The 22,216-nt window shown below is 57.8% G+C and overlaps 1 protein-coding gene across 2 annotated transcripts; it reads right to left on the bottom strand.

The window, feature by feature from the left end:
- Positions 1–465: 465 nt before the first annotated feature.
- Positions 466–22,197, bottom strand: ATG4B (autophagy related 4B cysteine peptidase). 2 transcript variants are annotated; one of them, XM_032480787.1, is made up of 13 exons: positions 22,069–22,086; positions 14,476–14,577; positions 14,258–14,329; positions 13,363–13,461; positions 12,818–12,919; positions 12,220–12,292; positions 10,790–10,869; positions 5,600–5,799; positions 4,993–5,071; positions 4,733–4,878; positions 3,272–3,328; positions 2,803–2,896; positions 466–1,889 (listed from the first exon to the last, which is right to left on the bottom strand). In XM_032480787.1, exons 1-13 carry the CDS (start codon positions 22,076–22,078, stop codon positions 1,816–1,818), a joined length of 1,188 nt encoding a protein of 395 aa, XP_032336678.1. In that variant the 5' UTR covers positions 22,079–22,086; the 3' UTR covers positions 466–1,815. The 2 variants fall into 2 exon arrangements, with proteins under 2 accessions (XP_032336678.1, XP_032336679.1); XM_032480788.1 differs by lacking the exon at positions 13,363–13,461 and having other exon boundaries at positions 22,069–22,197.
- Between the last annotated feature and the right edge of the window lie 19 nt (positions 22,198–22,216).

Genomic DNA, 22,216 nt, shown 5'->3' with positions numbered 1-22,216 from the left:
TTCTGGGCCAGTCTGGTCTTGGCCCCCTCGCACCAGAAGGGAGGGCAGGCGGGGTCACTCTGTCCCGGCAGGTCTCCGCAGGCAGGCCGGGTGAGCAGCCTGTGCTCACACCCCGGAGGGACCCGAGTGCCTGCACGGTCACTGCTGCTCCGAAGCCCACCGCAGCCGCTCCCCTGCCCTTCTTGCTGAAGAGAGGGAGCTACTGTGTGTCTGCCTAGAATCAAGTTTCTCTGCATTTTTTGCTCTAAAGGCAAACCACAGGAGGTGAGAACAAGAGTTGCAGCTCAGAGCCTCAGAGCCAGGCCCAGCAGGAAGGCCCCCTCTCATCCGGGCATGGGGAGTGGGGAGCGACCGAGCTCACATGTCCGGCCACCAAAGCCTCACTGAGCCTCTTCATGAACTGAGAAAACACCCTCCTCATTCTCACCAGGTCCAACTACAACTCAGGAAAAACAAAGACAGACGGACAGTGAACTTGTTTTCTATTGAAACTGTTATTTGCCATTAAGAGTCGCAAACTACACAACTAAGGATGAACAACTCTCTTCAGGAAGCTTTTCCCAACACACACGAGACAGGCTCCCCTCCGGTCAGGCTGTCACCCGTGGGCACCGTCTGTGCCCCCAGCAGACGCTGCAGCAGGACCCCGGCCCAACAGCGCCGAAGGAATGCACACCGTCTGAGCGCCCTCCTTTGCCCCGAATCTGCAGGAAGTGGGCAGAGGAAGGAGGGAGGGACGAGGGGAAGACAAGGGAGCCAGAGGAAATAACTTAAGTCGGCAACATGTGGGGGCAGGGTGGGGGCAGCAGGAGCCCAAACACAGGGTGGGTGGGGGCGGGGCTCTGAAGGAAGGCGCTCTGGGGGGAGGCCGCCACCTCCCCAGGCCCCTCTGTGCCTCCTGGTGGGACGAGCCCAACCCTTCGTGGGGGCGGCATCTCTGGGCACAGGACAGCAGGGCTACAGGTGGCGGTGTGGATGCCCATGGGGGCCGAGGAGGACCTGGGAGCGTCTCCACTAGAGGTGACTCACCCCCCAGAAACGAGGGCTTTACCCTCTGGCCCCAAACCATCAGAAACCTGGCTGACCTGACCAAGGGCGGCTGGGAGGACCAGGAGATGGAGGAAGGCTCTGGGTGGCGACGAGCCCCACACCCCCTCCTCCCACCCAGGGGACGCTGGTGCGACAAGCAAGCAGCAGACATGGGCGTCTCATTGGCCAACACCTGCAAAGGAGGCAGGAGGACGGCGGCCCTCTGGACCTCACCTGCGTCAGTCCCGGCCACATCTCTGGACTGGCCCGCACCCCCAACCCGTGCTTTCTCCCAAAGCGAGGAGACGCCCGCCGCAGTCCTTTCACCCCATCCCCACCGAGGCAGCCCCGACAGGGCAGAGGCCAGCGCTTCTCATGTGTCTTCTGCACTGGTCTGGGACACGCCCCACACAAACGCGTGTCTGTTGAAACTTCACACAGGACCTTGATTCCAGAGCAAACTGAGGCTCGCAGCCCAGAAGGAAGCAGGACGAGGCTGCGCTGATGCAGGGCTGGCAGTGTCGCGGGCACAAGGGCTGACACGGCGCTGCTCCCAGAAGCTCCGGCCCGGTGCCAGCAGGTGGCCTCTCACTCGTGCCGTGCGCTCCATGAGGTCAGGCCTCCGGGCAGCGCAGTCCCCCGAGTCCATAGGCAGCTCAGGGCTCTGGCACTGGGCGCGGCGGGCGGGTGGGTGGGCTGGATGGATGAAATGCGCCCAGAGGTGGGGCTGGGCTCTCGAAGGGGCCGCAGCAGGGCCAGTGAGACCGTCCCCCAAAAGCAGGGTTTTCAAAGGGACAAGATTTCAAAGTCTTCATCTTCTGAGTCAAAGAATCTTTCCAATCGCTCTACATCAGAAGAATCTAAAGAAACAAGACAAAACCCCACCGGGCATGTGGCGTGGGTCACTCCAGGCACGGGGCTGAGGGCTGAGCGTCCACTGCACCCTGCACCTGTCCCGTGAAGGAGTCGTCCTGCCCTGTGCCCGACAGTCAGGGCGGCCCAGGTGCAGAGGGAGGCTGAGGTGCCAGGACTGCCCAGCCGAGGCATCGTCCTCCCAGTGCCTGGTCTGAGCCGGCCAGGAGGGATCCAGCCCTGTGATCACCAGGACCAGGGCCTCGGTGGGAGAGGGCACCAGAGTGCAGGGAAGAAGAGCGGTGGGGCCCCGTCCTGGGAGGGGTGCCCACCCCTGCACCGTCTGGGGCTGGTGGAGCATCTGTCCCGAGCCCAGTGCTGGGCCCCCAACCGCCCTGTGGTTCCCATCAGGCAGCGGCTGTGACCGTCCCCTCTGGTGACCTTCACAGAACGGATGAGATACCTCCAGGGATCACAGCACGGCCTGGACGTACTCGGGGGCCCACTGCTGAGTCCCCACTTCCCAGGCACCACGTGCTCAATTCACTTAAGAGGAGTCGGTCCCTGGGCCAGAGCACTGAGCAGTAGGGAGAGCCCACCTGCAGCCAGTCTGCCCGACCCGGGTGGCTCCCGGGCCACATCGTCACAGAAGCCTAGTGTGTCCTGGCTCTCAGAGAGCCCAGGGACTGTGTGAGGAGCATGTGGGGCCGGGGACACGCTCAGGTGAAAGGAGGCGACATTCAGCAGTGACCCAGACCCACACACCAGTGACCACCAAGGGACCACAACTGCATACAAATGTTAAAGGTCAAAGGCAACTGGGACAGGACCTGGGGGAAGGTGAGGGGCAGACAGGAGCACTGCACAGACCACACCCCAGTACTGAGATGGGGACACCCCACCCCAGGGCTCCGGACTCACCTAAGGACAGGTTCAGGACGTCAGGGCAGGCCAGGTGGGAAGGCTGCTGTTCCACCAGCTCAAACATGGGCAGGGCGCCTCCGAGCAGGGACAGCTGTGGGCAAGACAGCCGTCAGGGGGCCCGTCCTGCAGGGCAGCCCCACTGAGCTCAGAGGGTTCATGCTACGCTCAGGCCGGACCCCCCGACCCATGGAGGACGGCACCTGTCAGCCTGACAAGCAGCCTCCGGGGAAAACCCCCTTCCCACCTGCTCCCCATGCAGCCCAGGGGGCGGGGAGTGCAGTCTGTTCTGCAGACGCCCTGATCACAGCAAGGATGGCACCAGAAGCAATGATCTCACGAGGCACACGGCACACTGTGCAGACAAGTGCCAGCAAGGGTGAGCGGGTAGGCAGGACTCCAAACCAGAGACCCCAAGGCTGGCCTTCAGCCCCTGCCCCAGTCCAGGGGATGGGGAACCACCACCAACCTTTTTGACTTGCTGGCACCAGTCATTAAAGTCGTCCTCAGTCTTGCAAAAAAACCCCTACAAGGAAAACCCGGGGTCAGCGGAGGGCGGCCCACGTGCACACTGCTGGGGGGGGGGGGCAGGGGAAGTGGCTCGAAGAGGCAGGGTCTCCATTCCCAGCGTCCCCACAGGACCCCGTGTGCATGCCAGGCAGGGCCGCACCACACGCTGGCCTCCTTGCCTCTCCAGCTGCCACACCTCTCTCTGCAGGCTGTGCCCACAGCTCCACCCCTGCCCTCAGCCTTGACCGACCCAGGCAGGCAGCCGCAGGGTCTCAAGGCCCAGGAGCCAGGCAGGGAATGCCTGTGCGCCAGGGCAGGGCAGAGACCCTCCCCTCCCTGTGCTCCTGGGGCTGGGCGTGGGTCAGCCTCAGCCTTGACCCACTGTCAGCAGAAGCGGGCCTCCTACTGAGGGGCGACATGGGGACACCGAGGATGTGGGGACACCATCCCCTAAATCTGCTGTTTGCAGAGCTCCGGTGTTATGACAAGTGACCGGGGACGCTCGGCCCATCAGAACCACACGTCAACCTGCAGAGGGACACTGGGCCCAGGAGAGGAGAGGGGCTCAGCCCCTGCAGCCAGTTCACACCATTCAAGGCTTGGGCAAGGACCCGCGGGACGCGGCTGGAAGGCAGAGGCCTGTTTCTCCTGAGGAGCCAGCCTTCGGTGCGCCTGCTCTCGGGCACATGTCCACTGCCTCGTCCAGGTGGCTGGCTTTCTCATTGGACCTGACTCTCACGAGCATCAACTGCTAGAAGCTACCGAGGCCGCGACGTGGACTCACCTGCCGCAGTCAGAGGGGCAGCCCCACACACCACCGCCTGCCCCCAGGGCCTCCAGCCTCAAGGTGAGACCCACCGGCGGTGAGTGTGGGGGACATCCCATCCTAGACCACATGCCCATCGGGGCCATTACTCAGTTCACCACCATGAGGACTCAGGGTTCTCAGGTGTTTCTGGCCTCCTTTCCCATCAGATGCATTCTGGGACCAGGCAGGTTTACATAAATTACAACCCAAAATTCCAGCCTCATAACCAAGAGAATGAAGAAGCTCGTTCTTAAGGACCATCTTGTAGATACATTAGATCAAAAAAGTAAAAACCACCCCAGATCCCCCCCAGAGGAGTTGAGAGCGGCGAGAGCGAGGGAGGACGGGGGGGGGGGGCGCACTCACTCTCGCCCACACGAGGCTGCCTGGGACGCACCCGAGGCGGGCAGGCAGGCGCCAGTGCCCCTTCTGTGCCTGGTGAATTCTAAAACACACGAACTAACACTTATGCCAAGATGTGTAAAAACAATTATAAAAACACAAAGGCTTTTCTTTTCATCCTAAAGCAGCAGCAGGACTGGGTACAAAATGCCTCCGAACACCCGTGCACATGCCCAAGGCAGGTGCCGGCAGGCTGCCACGGGGACGCACCACGGCGATGGACGGGTCTAGCTCTGAGATGTTCATCCTGCTGGGCGGGTGCTGGCAGTGGAAGCTCTCGTCTGGGATCAGGCAGCTGTCAGTGACCTGCACGGCGGGCTGTGTGGTGTGCGGGTCCAGGTAGATGAGCTCCTCGCCTGTGTGGGGCGGACAGGCAGGTCAGCAGGAGGTTAGGCACTGGCTGGGGTGGGGGTGGGGGCTGCCCTGAAGCCCCTCCCTCCCTCTCCCCTGGCTGCAGCCCGGCCACTCACCGACGTAGCCGATGAAGTAGTGGGCGCTGTTGGGCTTCCCTCCGATCACGCCCAGGGACTGCGGCATCATGAAGCAGTGCTGCGGGAGGGGACAGGGTGGGGCTGGGCGAGTGCGCCAGCAGGCCCCTCCCCAGGGAGGCTCCAGCGTGGACAAGCACACTGCACAACTGGTGCCAGGTGGAGAATGAGGAGACGGTCCTGAGGAGCCCAGGCAGGAGGGAGGACCAAACACAGAAGCCACAGGCCCTCCAGGAAAGCCGTGCAGGAGGAAGGGGAAGGGGGGCTGCCAGGGGAGGTGCAGATGGGTCAGCCCAGCCCGCAAACAGGGGACAGGCGTTGGGAGGTGGCCTGCACGTGCTGCAGCAGAAACAGACAGGAGGCCAGCGAGACCGCCACGTCAGCAGGAAGAGCAGAGGCCACGAGAGGTGGCAGCAGGGAAGAACAAGCTGATGGGAGCACAGGGGTCGATGCGAGGGGTGGCCGGGCCTGCCCAGGGCAAGGCCAGGAGTCCACAGGGCAGACAGAGGGCTGGTCAGGGCCAGACAGTGACAGCTGGGGGTTTCCAGTGAGACGAGGTATCTCGGTCCCCCAATGGGCAGAGACCCACCTTCAGCGTCTCCGTGTAGGCTGAGTTGATGTCCGTGAGCCCCAGGCGCAGCGGGATGAGCAGCACCAAGGGTCTCCACGGCGACGGTGAGGTTCTGCTGCTGACCTCCGCCCCAGCAGGGAAACCGTTACAGTGTTGCTCGGAATCCGCAGGAAATGCGGCAGCCCCAGCACAAGGAAGGCTGCTCCTGCACAACTTTCCTGAAAAACGGGGACTTTTGTAGGCTTAACAGAAGCTGGCAGGAGTTCACCCAAAAGAAACAGGGACATGGTCACGCTGTAATAGAAAGTGGGCACAAAAGCGCCAAGTGCTTAGAGTGCAATCCAAGCTCGGAAAACGAAGTGTGAGGATAAACCTGCCGCCACAGACGAAAAAGCAGCAAACGTTTTCTATGCGCACTCAATTTTAAACTTCCATTGTGAAATAGCTCACATAAACTAAACAGTGCAAAAAACACTGACGTGCACCTTAGAAGCAACAATAAACAAGCACTGTGGAGTCACCAGCCTGGCCGGACGCAGCAGGGCAGCAGGGCCCCAGGACTCCTACGGTCCCCCTCCGCCAGGAGACCATCGAGGAGTACCTCTCCTGCCTCCTTTAACGTTTCAGTAACTTCTTCTGTCTAAATACCTGGGTAATCCTTCAGTAAACAGGTCAACTCTGGCGTTTGGGGCAGGAGACACTGCAGTAGCCCCAAGCACCCCAGGCACCAAGTCCATGGTTTCTAAACACCTTCCCCACTAGGAGGAACCAGGCCTCCCCAGGGAGTGGACGATATCAGGGCTGGGCAGGCGAGTATCTAGTTAGTGCCCAGGAAGGGGTGTGCCAGAGAGCCGGCTGGATGTGCGGCAGCGAGTAAGGACCCCAAGGGATAACGGCCTGAGTCAACAGAGCCCATGAGCACTGACTCTGAGGAGGACACAGCCACCGGGCTGCCGGGCAAAACGTTTCACCTAAACCTAACCGTGAGCAAAGAAGTAATCGATTATGAGGCCTGGCTTTTTAAAAATGACAATGCTATGAAAAACGAGGACAAAAAAAACTAAGAGGGAGAACTTTCCAGATTAAAGGAGACCAAAGAGGGCGACAACACATGGCGCTGGCCCCCCATCACAGGAGGTGGCAGGACGGCTCTGACCCTGTCTTTCCAGGCTGACAGGCCACGTGGTTCAGAAGGAAGGCGGCGGTGGCGATGACGCAGTGCAGCCAAAACACCCAGCACCGTGAGTCTGGGCAGGCAAGGCTCCGGGCTGTGACCGACCACAGGGCTGGCGCCTCTGCAGACAGACAGCTGGAAAGAGCAAGCACTGGAGGAGGAGGTACTTCACCTATCTTCCTATGTCTGGGGGCTTAATCTTTCTGCGACGTTACGGTAAGAAATACACACAGAGCTCCTAAAGCCCACGGGACCCTCAAGTGCCCAGTGCCACACAGAGTCTTTTGTCACCCAACAGGTAACTTCTGGAAAGCCCCTGAGGACGGGGCTGGGTGCAGGAGAACCCACCCCACGGCCCCACCTCCGGGATGGGGAGGAGCTGGGGGGCAGTGACCACCTGGATCACTGGTACCTGTGTAACAAGGCCTCCATAAAGCCCAGAGGACGGCGCCCCTCCCCACACCTCATCCTGTGCACCCCACCCACCCCCGCCCCACTTGTGTCCTTCAAAATAAAACTGTTTCTGAGTTCCCCGAGCCGCCCTAGAGAGTTAATCCAACCAAAGAGAGGGTCGTGGGAACTTCCCATCTACAGCCAGGCAACCAGAAGCACAGGTACAGCCTGGACTCAATGGAGGTCTTCAGTGGGGGTCGGGGGGAGCTGTCTCAGGGGACTGAGCCCTCAGCGCATGGGGTCTGAGGCATCTCCAGGAATGCAGACAGTGTCAGGACCAAGTTGAACTGTAGGACGCCCAGCTGCGCCGCAGAACAGCTTGGGGTGGGGGGCCCCCAGGTCAGAATCGGTGTCCAGCTCTTACCGCCTCATCTCTACAGGTCTCCAGGCCTTCTCCCCTTTAGGTGGTCATCCGATGACCCGCGTATTGTTTCAAAGAGTCAGTTCAGGATGTATTTGTTCTACCATTTTTTTTCCCTTTTCAAATCACTAATTTCTACATTTGTCAAGGCCGTTCTTCAGGTTCTTCCCTTAACTCTGTGGGTCTTTCCCTAACTTCCTGAACTAGGTATCTTGTTTGTTTTTACTGTGTATTACCTGGTCACCAGTATTAAAGGTACAGGTTTTCTCTTCACGTTGTTGCATCAGATTCTGATATGCAATCTGTAAATGACTTTTTTTGACTCAAAAGCTAAGCCAGAAGTTTGAAACTTCAAGGTAACAGGGTTTTGTCCTCTTTTTCTACTTATCCTGCATTAGTTTATGGAAACGTCCCCTGGGCACTTTTTAAAAGGTGCATCCTGCCCCCAGATCTAAGACCTGGCGTGCGCCATTACGCCCTCTGACTTTGCCACGTGGGCCCTCTGTGACACCAGTTTTTAGTATGTTGGACCTGCCACACATCCTCTATTTACTGTAGGTTTTGCTTCACTGGTTTTGAGGCTCTTCTGTGGCGGTGACATTTCCCTTGCTGACTAGACAGTCACTGTGAGCAGAGCCCCCTGCTGTCTCTGGGGCACAAGCAGGCGCGAGCCTGGTGCGGCCTGTCACACGACACACGCCCAGCTAATAAGAGCTGGGTCTTCGGCTGCACCAGGCCACCACGTGTAGTTTTCTAGCCCCTTGACGCTGCTAACGTGTCCAAATTCTCTGCTTTCCCGTCAGCGTCAACAATTAAACAAGGTCTTTGCTTCCGGGCCTCAGGAACCCAGGTCTTCTCCAGAATTCGAAACATTTCCAGCAGCATCTGGTGTGGCGGGAAGAGGGGGCAGCCAGCACTGGTCTGAGCCACCCTCCTTCAAAGGCAGTGTGTCATCACTGTTACTTGGATGCTTGTAAGAGCCTCTCTATTTCTGCAGTTTGGAAGAGCCAGCAGGAATGCGCACACTCGTGTGCATCATCCAGAATCCAGAGGCCTCCAGTTCTGAAGACTCAGCTCTTCCTCCAGCTCAGAGGCGTTCTCTGCGGCTCCTGCAGCACCCGCCGGTCCTGCCCCTGAAGCTCGAACCCACACAGCTGCCTGCTGGGCTCCACTTCTCATGGAGCTTCTGTTCTGCTACCAGATCTTTGCTCCCACGCCTCCTCCGATTACCACTGCGTTTCGTCACACATCAGTGTCCCTGTGCTCACTGCCAGACTGGCTCCTTCAGCCCGCAGTTCCTCCCCAGGCTCAAAGGCTCATAAGGGTCTAAATCTACCACACGAGACGCTGGCAGAGCCTCTCTGGATGTCCTGGCTGATCCTCAGAGGAGGGACGGGAGGATCGGGACATCCAAGGAGCAAGGCCTCCCCTTGCCCACACACTTTCTGCAAAATCTGAGGGACCTCCTCCAGCCTGCTCTTCCTGGAGGCTCGGTGAGCTTTCTGACCAGCTGTCTCCTCCCCACAAGCCCACAAGCAGCTCCATGGGGCCCGGAAGCAAGAGCCCTGATCGGCCAGACACATGGCTCCACCGCTTGCCTCACCGCGTCTGAGAGCTCCCTCCAGGCTGCTGCATGCACACCTCCGAGTGTGGGCCAGGAAGGCGGCAGACATGCCTCTTCCGGGCCTCTTGAAATCCAAAGCCCAAGTACAGGCCCTTCAGAATTGCCTCCACTCAGCCCCACTTCACTAAACCACACACAAGGACCCCGGCACCGTGTTCAGCCCCAGGGTCCTTGCTGGTCATGTTCTGACACGGTCCTGCCTGACCCTGGCGTCAGACATCCTCCACTTGTATCTGTGATGAGCACACACCACTTCTGAGTTGGGGGAAGGAGGGTGACAGGCCCAGGCCCCTCCACACACAAGCCCGGGGTTCGGGTCCTGTCACACTTCCAGCAGCGGCCCTGCGGCCTCCAGAAGGGACTGGGGCCAGCGCCGCACCCCTCTGGAGGGGCCAAGGTTCTGGAAAGCAGCTGTCCCTTGCCCCCTCCTGCCCACTGCTCTCTGGTCTGAAGCCAGGGTCCAACAAGTGACTAGACTAGACCCTGTGGCGGGTGGAGAAAGCAGGGCAAGAGGCTTCCCGACACTTAGGAGCGGTGTTAAGACGAGATGGAAGAGTGTCCGGCTCAACAGCTTTACCGACAAGACGAGACGTTTACAACACTAAGTACAGTTTCCACTGAAAACACTGTAAGGCAACATGAGATATTTCTCAGTAGTAAAACCAAGTGTTTTTTTTTCCTTCTCCTTTGTACGTTTCCTAAGTTTTCAATGTTCTGCAAAAACTTCAAGAACTAGAACACAGGGGAAAGGCAGGAGGAAGCACACACTACCCGGTGATGGCCCGAGGAGGTCAGCCCCAAGGGAGCAGAGTGAACACAGCAGGGGCTCGTGCAGGGTGTCCACAGACATCAGGAGCTCCTGCTCCCCAGCTCCCCAGTTTTATGCTAACACTGCCACCAACGGTCCCCGGAAGGAAGAAAAGGGAGGGCGCCCCATCCACTGAGGGGCAGCAACATCCCAGGAGCTGATGGGCACACCGTGGTGGCGCCCACGCCCCCTCACGTGTGCGAGGCCTGGCCGCAACATCCTCGGCAGCCTCAAGCCCACACACTGAGTCCGGTCCTCAAGGGCTTCCTTAAGTAGAACTGGATTCAAGGCAACAACCTGCAGGGGAACCTCAAGAAAACTGGGGTTGAGGCAGCTTTGAAAAATTCTCTGGGGAAAAGGTGCTGCTGAATAAAAATTTAATGAAATGTTAAAACAAAGAGCTTTGCCAGCTCAGCTGCAAGGCAGACCACAAAGCACAGACTCAAACTTGCTCCCTTAGAGGCCACTTGCCACCCGGCCCTCCTGTTCCTCTGGGACCACAGCGTCTGCCCGCCTGGACTCCTGCAGGCTTCTGTGGACTCTTCCAGAGAGAGGAACACAGGTCTGCTCCCCTTTCACGCTGCCCTGTGGCTTGAGGCGGCACGGTTACCAGTGTCCACACAGGGCCTGAGCCACAACACCCACACCCCACAGCCCAGCCCAGAAATCATTTGTAACAAAGACACAAAACCAACGTGGGGCACTAAGCAACCCAGCTCTGCCCCCCAGCTGCTGCCAGGCACCCCGAGGACCCGCAGCCACTGTGCCCCCGCCCTCCGGGAACTTACGGATGTCCTCCATCACCACCGTGTTGTCCATTGCTATGTGCACGGCCAGGGCGCTCCATGTGTCAAAGACAGCGAGCTTCCTACCAGAGAGGGGGACACGCCGGTGAGCTTGACCCGTTCGGAGACATCGCCTCTGCAGCCGTCCGTGGGAAGGAAGGCCGGAGCCGCAGATGAGAAGGAAGCTGAGGCCAGAGCCCGCTTCCCTTCACCTAGCCAGCACGCCCTCCATCATCCTCGATGGCACCTGCGTGGAGACAGCCCGGTACGGGAGCCCTCCGGGGGCATCACGTCCCCGTCCAGGTGGCATGTGGTAGGACCCTGCCAGGCTCACCACCTCGGAGGCAGCACCCACCCCCCCGCTTTGAACCAACAGCCAGTCTGGGTCCCCGCAGAGTCCGTGCTTTAACAGAGAGCACAGCTATAAGTAATCGTGGGGTGGCTGCAGCCATGGAACCAAGTTCTGTAAGAGTGAGTTCCACAGCCAACGGCATAACGGGAGGGCCTCTGTCCAGGCACACGTGGGCAGTGTGTGTGGAGAGGAGGGCCTGACACGGGCCCAGCTTTTGGCCTGCGCTCCTGGAGCTGAGGAACCATCACTGCGGGAGCAGCAGGATGAGAGGGGCTGTGACCCAGGGAGATGGCGCTGACAGAGAACAGCCCTGATCAAGGGCCCGAGCTGAGCCCACAGTGCTGGCAGAGGGGCAGGAGGAGGCACCAACAGAGGCAGAGGTAGCCAGACGGCCACAGGAAGGACCAGAGAGCGGGCTGCGCAGGGAGGGCAGTGAGCACCGGCGGGGGGGCTGGTGGCGGACGGTGGAAGTCGGGGGCTGGAAATCAGCCTCCGGGCTTGATGACAGAACTGACCTGACCTCGACCAGGCTGCTTCGGGGCAGCAGTGAGAAGAGGGTGGCAGCGAGTCAGGGCTCTAAAGGGCAGTGGCGGGCGAATCATCTTGGGGGCTGGCTCAGGAGACACACAGACAGTGGAGAGGTGTCCTGGAGGCCCCGCACCCAACAGGAGCAGTGAGGAGGGGGCAGGCTGGGGGCGGGGGGGCAGGGGCAGCTTGGGGTGGGAGCGGAAGGCAGATGCGGAGGGCAGACGTGAGGAGGAGCCACACTGGAGGCAGAGGCTTCAAGGCAGTGGGGGAGGCTGCTCCCGCCCCCCAGACCCTCAGACGCACCCGTAAAGGATGGGGCCCACAGAGCAAAGGTCTGGTCCAGGGGTGCCGTCTGGATACAAGTATTCATCTCATCGGAAAACACTAACTCCGACCAAAGACCACGGGAGCGGTCACCTCTGAGGACCCCCCTGAGGCCCTGCAAAGAGCAGGAGGCCCCTTATTTCCCTCAGCAGCAGAGACTCGGGAGAGTCTGCAGACCCGGGTGTGTCCACACCACCCCGAGAAAGGGCAAGGTGCGCTCAGCACGTACTTGAGGACCTGGGCGACGGTGTTGGGCCCGTACCACTGGCCGACAGACTTGCCCTCGCCGACTCCCATTTGCGCTGCAGGAGACAGAGGCAACGCATGACACATGCCCCTCGACACCCTCTCCGCTACCCCTGGAGGAGGCCAGCCTGCAGCGTGCGGCACAGGGATCGCTTTACAGGAAGCCTGCATCCGGCAAGAGCCCCTGATGAAGCTTCCTCCAGAGGGGACAGACGCCAGCTCCAGGCTCGCCCCCGGCGGACTCCGCTCTGGTCCTCACGAAGGAGCCGGAGGGAGGAGGTGGCTCCAAGAGCACACAGCTCCACCACAACTCCTGTCTATGGGCGGGAACATGAGGCCCAGGAGGCGGGACTTAAGACAAAGGTGCATGCAGACTCACCGCCAGGGCCCAGAGGACCTACCTCCAAGATCACAAGGTGGCCTTGGTGGATGCCACACCAAGCAGTCCCTGCAGGCCATGTGGTGGGCACGGTCCGGGGCCTGAGCTTTCCTGACCACCCAGGGCCACCACCTCACACCACAACACAGAGGAACTCCCCGGGGACCCAACGCCCACTGCCAGCCCAGCGGCCAGGACCCACCTATCTGGTGAATGGAGTAGTAGCTGTCCTTCCTGTCAACAAATGCGTTAAGGACACTGAAGTAGCTGTCAGGCTGCCTCTTCCGCTGGGTCCACCTCCAATCTGTCCAAGACAGATGGGGAAATTCAGTTTTACCAAATTACAACAAAGAAGACTTCGTTGTTATAAGACATTCAAGACAGATGGTGTCCAAACCTTTTGTAAACCTTTCCAAATTTAAAATCCAAGTTCTCCAGAATTTCAAATAGACATATGTCAACCTATCAAAGCAAACCCATACAGAAAGCAAGAAAGGGTTTCGGTGACTTAAGGATAATTTCTAAAAAACAAACACTTTTCAGCATTTCTTTGGGGGGGAGGTGAGATTGCATTTATCTATTTTTTTTAGCAGCAGTGCTGGGGATTGAATCCAAGACCTCGTGCATGCTAAGCACAGCTCTACCATTGAGCTGTATCCCCCCTCAAAGGGTGACTCGCTTTACTGGACCCAACTCCACCGTCCTCTTGGCTTCCCCAGCACGTCGCCACCCCCGGCACTGACTCACCGCGGCCCAGGTGCCTGCACACCAGGGCTTGGGCGAAGATCATCTGTCCACACCGCAGCATGCAGCCCCAGCCTGCGTCCGAGGTGGGGCCGGTGCCCCCTGTCACGGACACAGAGAGGCACTCGCCGTCAGACAGCTGACAGAGGCCGAGGTCCCCCCAGGGAAGCTCACTGGCGTCAGCGCTACACTGCAGGCGTCACCTCCGCGCCAGGCGACATGCACTGTTCAGAACCTGCGCCTGCCAAGGCTGTGTTTGCTGGTAAGAGACATGTCCCAACAGCCCCCTCAAAAAGGGCCAAACACGTGAACAAGTCACAGAGAGATGAGGACGTCTGGAAACGCATGAAGATGCTCAGCCTCATGGTAACACAGAAGAGGCCGAGTCCAACAAGGAGCACCTTCTCCACGCACCTTCTCCACACACCAGAAAGGTGACAACTGGCCACGGGGCAGGGGCCACGTGCACTGGGGGCAGAAGCACAGGCGGGGCACACTGGGAAGGACGGGCACAGAGCAGGGGCTCCCAGACACCTGGACCCGCGGCAGCAGCACAGCGATGGCCCTGGCGGTGTCGGGTACATCAACACAGGAAGCCTCCTGATGCAACAGGCTGCCTCACCACCACCCCACACCCTTTCGTGCCCCCTTCTGCTCTCCATTCTAAAACGCTGGTCGTGACACAATGACCCTGGTTTTAGGCCCCAGTGACACACTGCGGCGTGGGGTCAGAAAACCCTTGCCCCGAGCAGAATCAGGGGCCCCGGGTTGGGCATGTTGCCCCACGAAGCCCTTAGCCAGCTTATCCAGCCAAGGCTGCCTGACGAGGAAAGCAAGGGACAAGTTTTTCTCTTAAACCCTGCGTATTTCATCACACGTTGTAACAGACACTACTCACCAATGGCTGGGAAGTTCTTCCTGTATGTGAACCAAAGTCGTGACGCCACATCGGCCAAGATCTCGTCCTTTTCTAGAGAGCGTGGAAGAAAAGAAACACACATACACAGCTGTAAGTTTCTGGGGCACACATTACAGAAAGCAGACAACAATCATCTCCACAAAATTCCTCCTGCAGACTGAGTGCTCAGAGCACAGCCGCTCCGACAGGCCCCATACCTGTGAAGATGCTGTATTTTCTACCCAGGATCCAAACAGGCTCCGAGGTCTCAGGGAAATCTTCAAACTCAGCAAATCGGAGAGTGTCGTAGGTCAGGGTAGCTATGGAAACCAAACACTTTGATCACAATTTTACAATTTCATAAAATAACATCAGAGATCATTTACCGCACATCTATACAAAGAGCCCGCACGGGAGCCTGCACCTCAGTGCCGCCACACCACCACCAAGACAGCAGCCCTCAGGACGAGGCAGCGGCCCTGCACCCAACTCCCCAGCCTTTCAGGCTCAAAGCCAGGGGTCAGTGTCTGGCAGACTGAGGAGTGAGAGACCACCTGGGGGCCAGGACAACGGGACAAAAAAGATAAAAAAACAAAATCACCCGATTTAAGTCCTTGTTTAAGGTTTAAACCTAAAGGACAAAAACACAAGAGCCCACATCTTTATCTCCGTGCACAAAAGCGGCCACAAACCCCAAGGAAGGTAGAGCAGGCCCTTCTGGCATCCCAGGGTCACCAGATGCCACCGTGGGGCACATGCCCAGACACTGTGCTGAAGGCAGACGCTCTGGGGGGAGGACCATGGGGCTCCTGTCCACCCTGATGTCCCAGTTAGGAGCGGCCGTCAGTGGGGGCAGGATGCTACCCTTGGGTGGGACACTGGCCTCCAGAAACAGAGACAAACCCTAGTGCAAAGTCCCCTGCGGCCCTGGGGCCAAGAGGCCTGGCAGCCGAGGGCACAGCCAGCAGCTCCCCGACGTCCTAAGGGAGGCACAGTGCACCGTCCGCTTGCTGTGCCAGGTCCCAGTACCACCCTGCTCCATGCTGCTTCTACCCAGAAGCTGGCAACGCTGTGCCCCTCCTGCTCTGGACCCCAGCTGGGGAAACCCTCCCTCTGCACACGGACCCTGGAAGTGAGGGAGCAGGGTCAAGGCCGTGAGACGGGCCCCCGTGTGCTGTGGGCACCCATCTCTCCAGCCGCTGCTCCAGCTTCCACGGGGCCCCTCACATCCTCCCTGCAGTTTCACTCAACTCTTCGGAAAATCAAGGACATTATACAAGTGTCTCCCACCGCTGAGTTTATTTTTCAGCAAGAGCCCCATCTTCTGGTAAAATAACATGCTATTTACAAAAAGCCCCAAGGCTAGAAAATATAAAAAAACTACCCGTAGCCTCACGCCCAGAAGTGCCCATCTCCTGGAGGCCTCCCTGTGCAGATCCAGTGGGGCCGTCCCACACCCTGCTGCCCCACACCCGGCCTTCCCCTCCTCATTACTCCGGACGGGACGGTCAGAGCGCCATCAACCATCTAAGGGGCTCAATGCTCTGCTGCACAAACGCAGGCACCCTGTGAGGTGCTCCTGGTGTCCCCAGGGGCCCCTGCAAACCTTTCTGTGCCGCACACAAGCCCCGAGAAGTCTGGGCTCAGATCCCAGCTTGGGCCCCCATGGACTGGAGGTCCCCAGGCCTGCGTTGAAGCCCACCTAGAAAGTGGGAACACTTAAGAGGACACCCTTGCAGCGCAGCCGGGCCATGTCCCCGAAACCCCTCCCCCGAGCTACCTGCAAGGAGGCGGCAGACAGAAGAGCTCCAAGGTCAGCTGGTGCCACTCACATCAAGGAAGCAGAACTGCAGGCCCGGAGGGACACAGGCAGTCTCTGGGCCGGGAGGTAGCACTCACAGAACTAGCAACTCCATGGCAACAGAAGGTCCTGTGTTCACTGCTTAAAGGATTCTTGAATTGTTGGGAATCCAGACCCAGCTCTGCCTTTTTTCTTTTTGCCTGCAGTCCTACAGGGTCAGAGGAGCCCAGTGCCCCGCTGCCCAGGGGTCTGGGGGTGGGGCAGGGCCCCTGCTCTGGCTCATCCTCCATGGACAATGCCATCCAAGCTGCTTTGGGATCAGGGACAAATCATTTAAAGTTCCTGTTTTTACAGAAGACTACTTGTTCCTGCACGTAAGTGTACAAACTGAGTTGGGAGGGATTCAAGTTTAATCTTTTCAAGGAGCTGAAAACAGCATGTGTCTCTGCTCCCCTCTAAAGCCACCAGCACATCTTCCAAAGCACTGCCTTTTCTGACCTGGACACATACACGCGAACCTACAACGTTCACTATCGAGGGAAAAGCACGCAAACAAGACCTGTCTGGTTTCAACTGACGACACTGCAGGACCCAACTCCTCACCCTGCTGGTCAGAGACCCTCTGAGACCACAGCTCTGAACTGAAAGTGGACGTGGCTTCTAAGACACTGGACAGCTCTGGGCGAGCATCTCCTCTGTGGACGGCATCAGAGGACCACAGCGCTGTATCCTGAGTCTGGAACTTGAGACACTCCTGAGACATCTAGCTTCCCATATCCAGGAAACAACGATAATGAAGACGACAAAGAGTAAGGACGAAAAGAAAACAACGCTCATTCTGAAAACAGGGTGACAACGGCTGGCCACCTGGCAGTCGAGACCCAATGAAAAGCAGGCACGCTTCCCAGGTTAACTAGCAGACTTTCTAGGCGACAATGCCAACTTCAGAGGGAAGGCCAGAACAGGTGTTCTGTTAAGTGAAAATATGTCACTGAGTTTCCTGCTGTCACTAACAAAATTATGGGCTGTGTGGCCTCAGATTCTCTACTGCAGGAGACGCCTGAAGGGACTAAACCAGCAGGAAGCAACCCTTGCCCTGCAGAAGTTGTGAGGTGATCATGAGGACGGTCCAGGGAGTCCCCCAGGGCTCCCACACCTGCTGTCACTGGCGCCCCACAGCAGAACACCAGGCCACACACCCCAGCCCAGGTCCTGGCCCGGGGGGGCGTGCCACACCTCCTCTAGCACCGCTGCGGACCCATTGCAGTCTCCTCCCTCCTGCTCTCTGTGCTCCGCGGGCCACAGGCGGGGCATCCAGCCAGCACACCACTAAACCCGGCCTGCCATATGGAGCCGGGAGCCGGCCCTCGGAGCCCACCTGGACCCGCCGTGAGGCACTCACACAGGGGTCACCCTCCGTGCCCTGTGTCCTTACTGGTCAAACAGGGACGGCTGCGTTTTCCTCAAGGCTCGTGAGAGGAAGAAACAAGTTAAGGAACAGGAAAAGCTCTGACCCTCACTGGGTGGTGACAGTCAGCACGTTTCAAGGACTCGCTGAAATGGGTGAAACAAGCATCAGCAGGGCAGGAGACAGTCCCCACCGTCCGCGACCACACTGCTGGCAAGCCCCAGGACAATGCCCCTGATCCCAGGGCGTGACCCAAACTTCACTGAGTGCCAGTCGGGTCATGAGCTCCCCGCACGAGAGGGAGCAGCAGCCACCATCCACGCACCTCACACAGAGCCCCCGACCAGCGGCCACGCAGACCAGACAGCCAGTGATGGCCTCCTGCCCCCAAGCGGCCCCTGGCTGCCCAGACTCTGCATGCAGGACACGGTGGACGTGCCCCGCAGCCTGTCCGTGGCCACTGGCCCGGCCCACAACTCCCAGGACAGGCTGAGGGGCCTGGACCGCAGGGTGCCCTGACCTTCGGCTCTCACTTCCTAACAGAGGGGAGACTTTTCTGAACACCATTTGCTCCTCACATTCAACTTTCTAACTTCCGTGAAGACGTGGTTTTGGAGATGGTGCACCCACTTGCCAGCTGTAAGACAGAGGCTGAAGTTTCTGAGCCTCAGTCTGCTCACTGTGAAGGGGCGAGGCCACCGGCCCTGCCCAGTGGGGCGGGAACACAGGGCCGCCTCTGCCTCTGCCCTGTGAAACCAAACCTCCCCCTAAACAAAACACCACTTTTATCTGATCACCGATGTTACCGTAGCCAAAATATGTATTCATGCTTTTGCAAACAGAAAACATCACAGAGCACCAGTTCAGAAAGCATTTCAATGGATAAACGAACACTTTTCCATTTTAAAACTAAGGCTCACAATCACTAACATTCACTCAGACTGACAGCATGTTCTGAGGCTCCTTTGTCGACCCTGTTCTCAGGCTGACCCCCCACTCAGGGCTGGAGGCCACGCCTCCCACAGGGCTCCCTCGTCCCACTCCACAGCTCCCGTTACAACCTCATCATCTTTACATCTGACGCCATTTCATTTGTGAAGTGCACATATCTCCTGAGCTAAAAGAAGTCCAACTTTCCAAAAACGCCAGGCTTCAGACTCCCAGGTAATAATTGTAATTTGAAATAAGACCACACACGGGAGAAGCAAGACGCACAGGCACTGTCCACCTTAAGAAAGAAGCCTCTAAGAAGCACTTCTCCCGTTTGGTCACCTGGGTCCAGAAGCTCCATTCTCTGCACCCTCCTCCCTAGGGTGCCTCCATCACACTAGGAAGGGGAAGTGGAAAGTCCTTTAAGAGGATGGCAATTTCATTAAGAAAAAAACGTTTTCATCTAATGTCATTAATATGACAGAAAACAGCAGGCTGTGCTCATGAAATGTGGCCAGCCAACTTAGCCCAACTACCGTGTAACTCAGCCCGGGAAGACGGCAGAAAACGTCCACCACCACGTTTTTTTTAGAGCTTAATGTATCACATTTCAAAGATATTTCCCCAGACACACGTTTCTGGAGGTTATACTTTATAAATACACAAATTTCCATATTATGTATGTTTCATCAATGAAATCAAGGGAAGGAATCTTCCCTTCCTTCAGAAAATGCTTATGTTTACGACAATGGATTTGCAAGCAGTTATTTTTTTAAAACCCCAAATACTTTACGTGAAGATGCTGGTGGTTCAGCTCTAAGTGAAGAAACAGAAGGAAGGGAGGGAGGGAGAGGAAAGGAAGGGAAGAAAAGCCGGAACTTCAGCGACATCAGGACCCCTAAACAAGGCTGGGGTGAGCACACTGGACAGAACGCCCTGCAGTGAGCAGCCCTTCTCATCCACTGTATGACACCAGCGGATGGGATTTCCATCGCACACAAACCCAGAGCACTGGGAAGTCGACAGCGTCTTCAGCACAGGGACACGTGTGTAAGTCTGCTTCTTCAGTTACCAACCACGTGCCAGACACTACGTAAAGCACTGGAGATCCAAGGGCAAGATGCTGGCTCTTGTCCTCAAGGAGTGGACAGCATCTAAGCGCTAAGCAGAGCTTGACTTGATAGACAGCTGGGGGCTCAGTGGAGAAGGCAACCAGCCAGCAGTCTGCGGCTGCCTTCAGGACCCCTACACACCAGCATCCCTGGGCCCCCACCCCATCTCTTCCCGCCCACACTCAGACCCTCAGTGATCTCATCCAAAGTGGCCTCCTGCACACTTTCACCTCTAGCCCAGGCCTACTCCCCCAGCTCCAGGCCTGCAGACCCAAAGGCTCCCTGGACACCACAAACAGATGTCCAACAGCTCACAGCCACACACACAAAACCAAACCCCCATCAGCTCTCCACCAAGCAGGACCTCTCCAAGTCTCTCCCATCTGAGTTGCTCAGCTCAAGCCATAAACCTTGGCACTATCTCAAACTCCTCCCCGTCCACTCCCAGGACACACCACTTCCAACCTGTACACAGTCTTGCTGTCTGGACCTTCAAACACATCCAGAACTCAACCTCCTCTGCCCTAGGCCTCCGAGGGTTCATGCCTGGCTTACTGTGGCAGCCTCTTGGCTAACTGGTCTCCCTGCCTCTGCCACTGTCCCTCTGGAACGCATTCTCAACAGAGCAGCCAGACTGAGTCTGCCAAACACCCATCCAGTCACGTTACTCCCCTCGAAACCTCCCCAAGCATCCCTACCTCATTCAGATGTCCTCACGGTGGGCTGACAAGGCCCCATGGCTGGGTTCACATCACCCTTCTGCCATTGGCTCTCACACCTACCCACTACACCCTGGCCACATGGGCCTACTTGCTGCTCCTAGCACAGGCCACCTGCCTGGATTCTGAATCTTGGTCAAAACTTACCTTTGTGGTAACACCCTTCCTGGCATCCTGGCTACTCCAACCCCCTCCTGCTTGGCCCACATCACTCCCCCACGAGCCACACCATGGGTGTCACGTCTAGAATGTCAGCGAGGAAATGGCTTTTATCTATTCTGTTCACTTCTCTACCCCAGGATCTAGAACAATGGCAGACACAAACCTGCATTCAATGGTAAATGTAGTTACTGAATGGATGACTATAACCACCACCAGGAACTGCATAACATTTGGCGAGGAAGGCTTCAGGGGAGGCTGGACCATTAACTGTCCCAGAAAGACGAGCAGCTTCACGTCAGAAAGAAGACTCCCCACAACACTCTACAAATATCATACACATTTTTACTAGCGTCAGCAGAGCCTGCAAATGCAAACACCTTTTCTGCTTTGAAGTGATGATCAGTGTCCCATTAAGGTATCATCATGTGGCTACTCCTAATTTTAATATGTTGGTTTTCACGCTTAGGGTAACATGACCAACATCAAACCCTGTTTTCCACCTTAACCAAGGCTCTCAAATGAATGGTCTTTGGTACCCAAGCAATAATTAAAAAAAAAAAAAAAAAGGGTAGGTTGATAATTCTACTCCTTCCCTTGCCCTGTGCCTAATACTTTTTCTGTTTCAAATGACTTCACAATACATTCAGTTAACATCATCTTTTGGGAGCCACGGCTACTGTATTTCTGCCAACTACCTAGCACACTTAAGTGACAAGATGCCACGAATAACTGAAATATTGGCCACACAGGCCTGTATCACAGTTTCCAAACTGAGAGTTCAGTAAATTTGCATTGCAGCTGCCAGAAAAAGGAAAACAAAGCAAAAAACGAAACCATCCAGGATGACAGGTGGAATTAAACCACGTGAAAGTCTTTACAGACGGTCGGATACTTAAAAGCAAGTCACTCCCTGCAAGTTATGAAAAACTAAAACTGCTGTTAAAATGAGAGCTTTACTCGGTATAAGAATGCTGTCAAGGATACTGGACACAGATCCAAAATACCATGCCAGCAAAAACTAAGAAACTGTCCCCTCTGGAGCAGAAGCGTGATGAGAGACCAAAACAGCACGCACACAGACACACATCCGCTCCCGTCCCACCCCCCGCACACTTCGTATCAGGACCCCAGGAGGTTAAATATGATGAGATGCAGTGACAGGAAAAGAAGCCCGGATCATCTATTGGTCACCGAGTTTTTTAAAAAACATGCGTGTGCTCTGAGTGTTGGAGTGTGTTTCTCGCCTCCACCTACAACATAACTTACCAAGAGTTAAAGTTTTCCCCTTCTTAACTCCTAGCGGGGTGAGACAAAAGCTTTCTCCGACCCTGGTTTCAAGGATCAGCTCCACCCGGGCCCCCCCGACCCCGGCATCGCCCGGCGCCCCTCCCTCCGGTGCCGGACGCCGCGCAGCCCCGGGTCATCCCAGCCGGCCTTGGGCCCGAAGGACGGGCCGGCCGGCTGGCCGGCCCAGCGCTGCAGGCGGCCCGGAAAAGCGCGAGACACGCAAATACGAGGCTGTCAGACCCGAACCCGCCTCCCCGCGGACGCCGCCCGCGCCCCGCTGTGCCCGAGGGCCCCGCTCCGCCCTGTGCCCAGGCCCCGCCAGGCGAGGCCCCGGCGCTGAGGGGCCCGGCGAGCGCCGCCCAGGGCCCCAAGGCGCCCAGCTGTGTCCTCACCTGCGTCCATCTTCCCACTTGGGCCGCCGACTGAGCGCGGCGTCGCTCCGACGGTTCCGCAGCGCGACGCGACGGGCCGCCACCGGGGCCAATCCGGGACAAGCGGGCACGGGCTCGGGCGGGGCCGGAAGTGCGCGACGGAAGTGCG

The sequence above is a fragment of the Camelus ferus genome, chromosome 5 (assembly GCF_009834535.1).
Source record: "Camelus ferus isolate YT-003-E chromosome 5, BCGSAC_Cfer_1.0, whole genome shotgun sequence".
Lineage (NCBI taxonomy): Eukaryota > Metazoa > Chordata > Mammalia > Artiodactyla > Camelidae > Camelus > Camelus ferus.
Note: the sequence above shows the minus strand (reverse complement) of the source record. Positions and strands in the feature narration are given on the sequence as shown.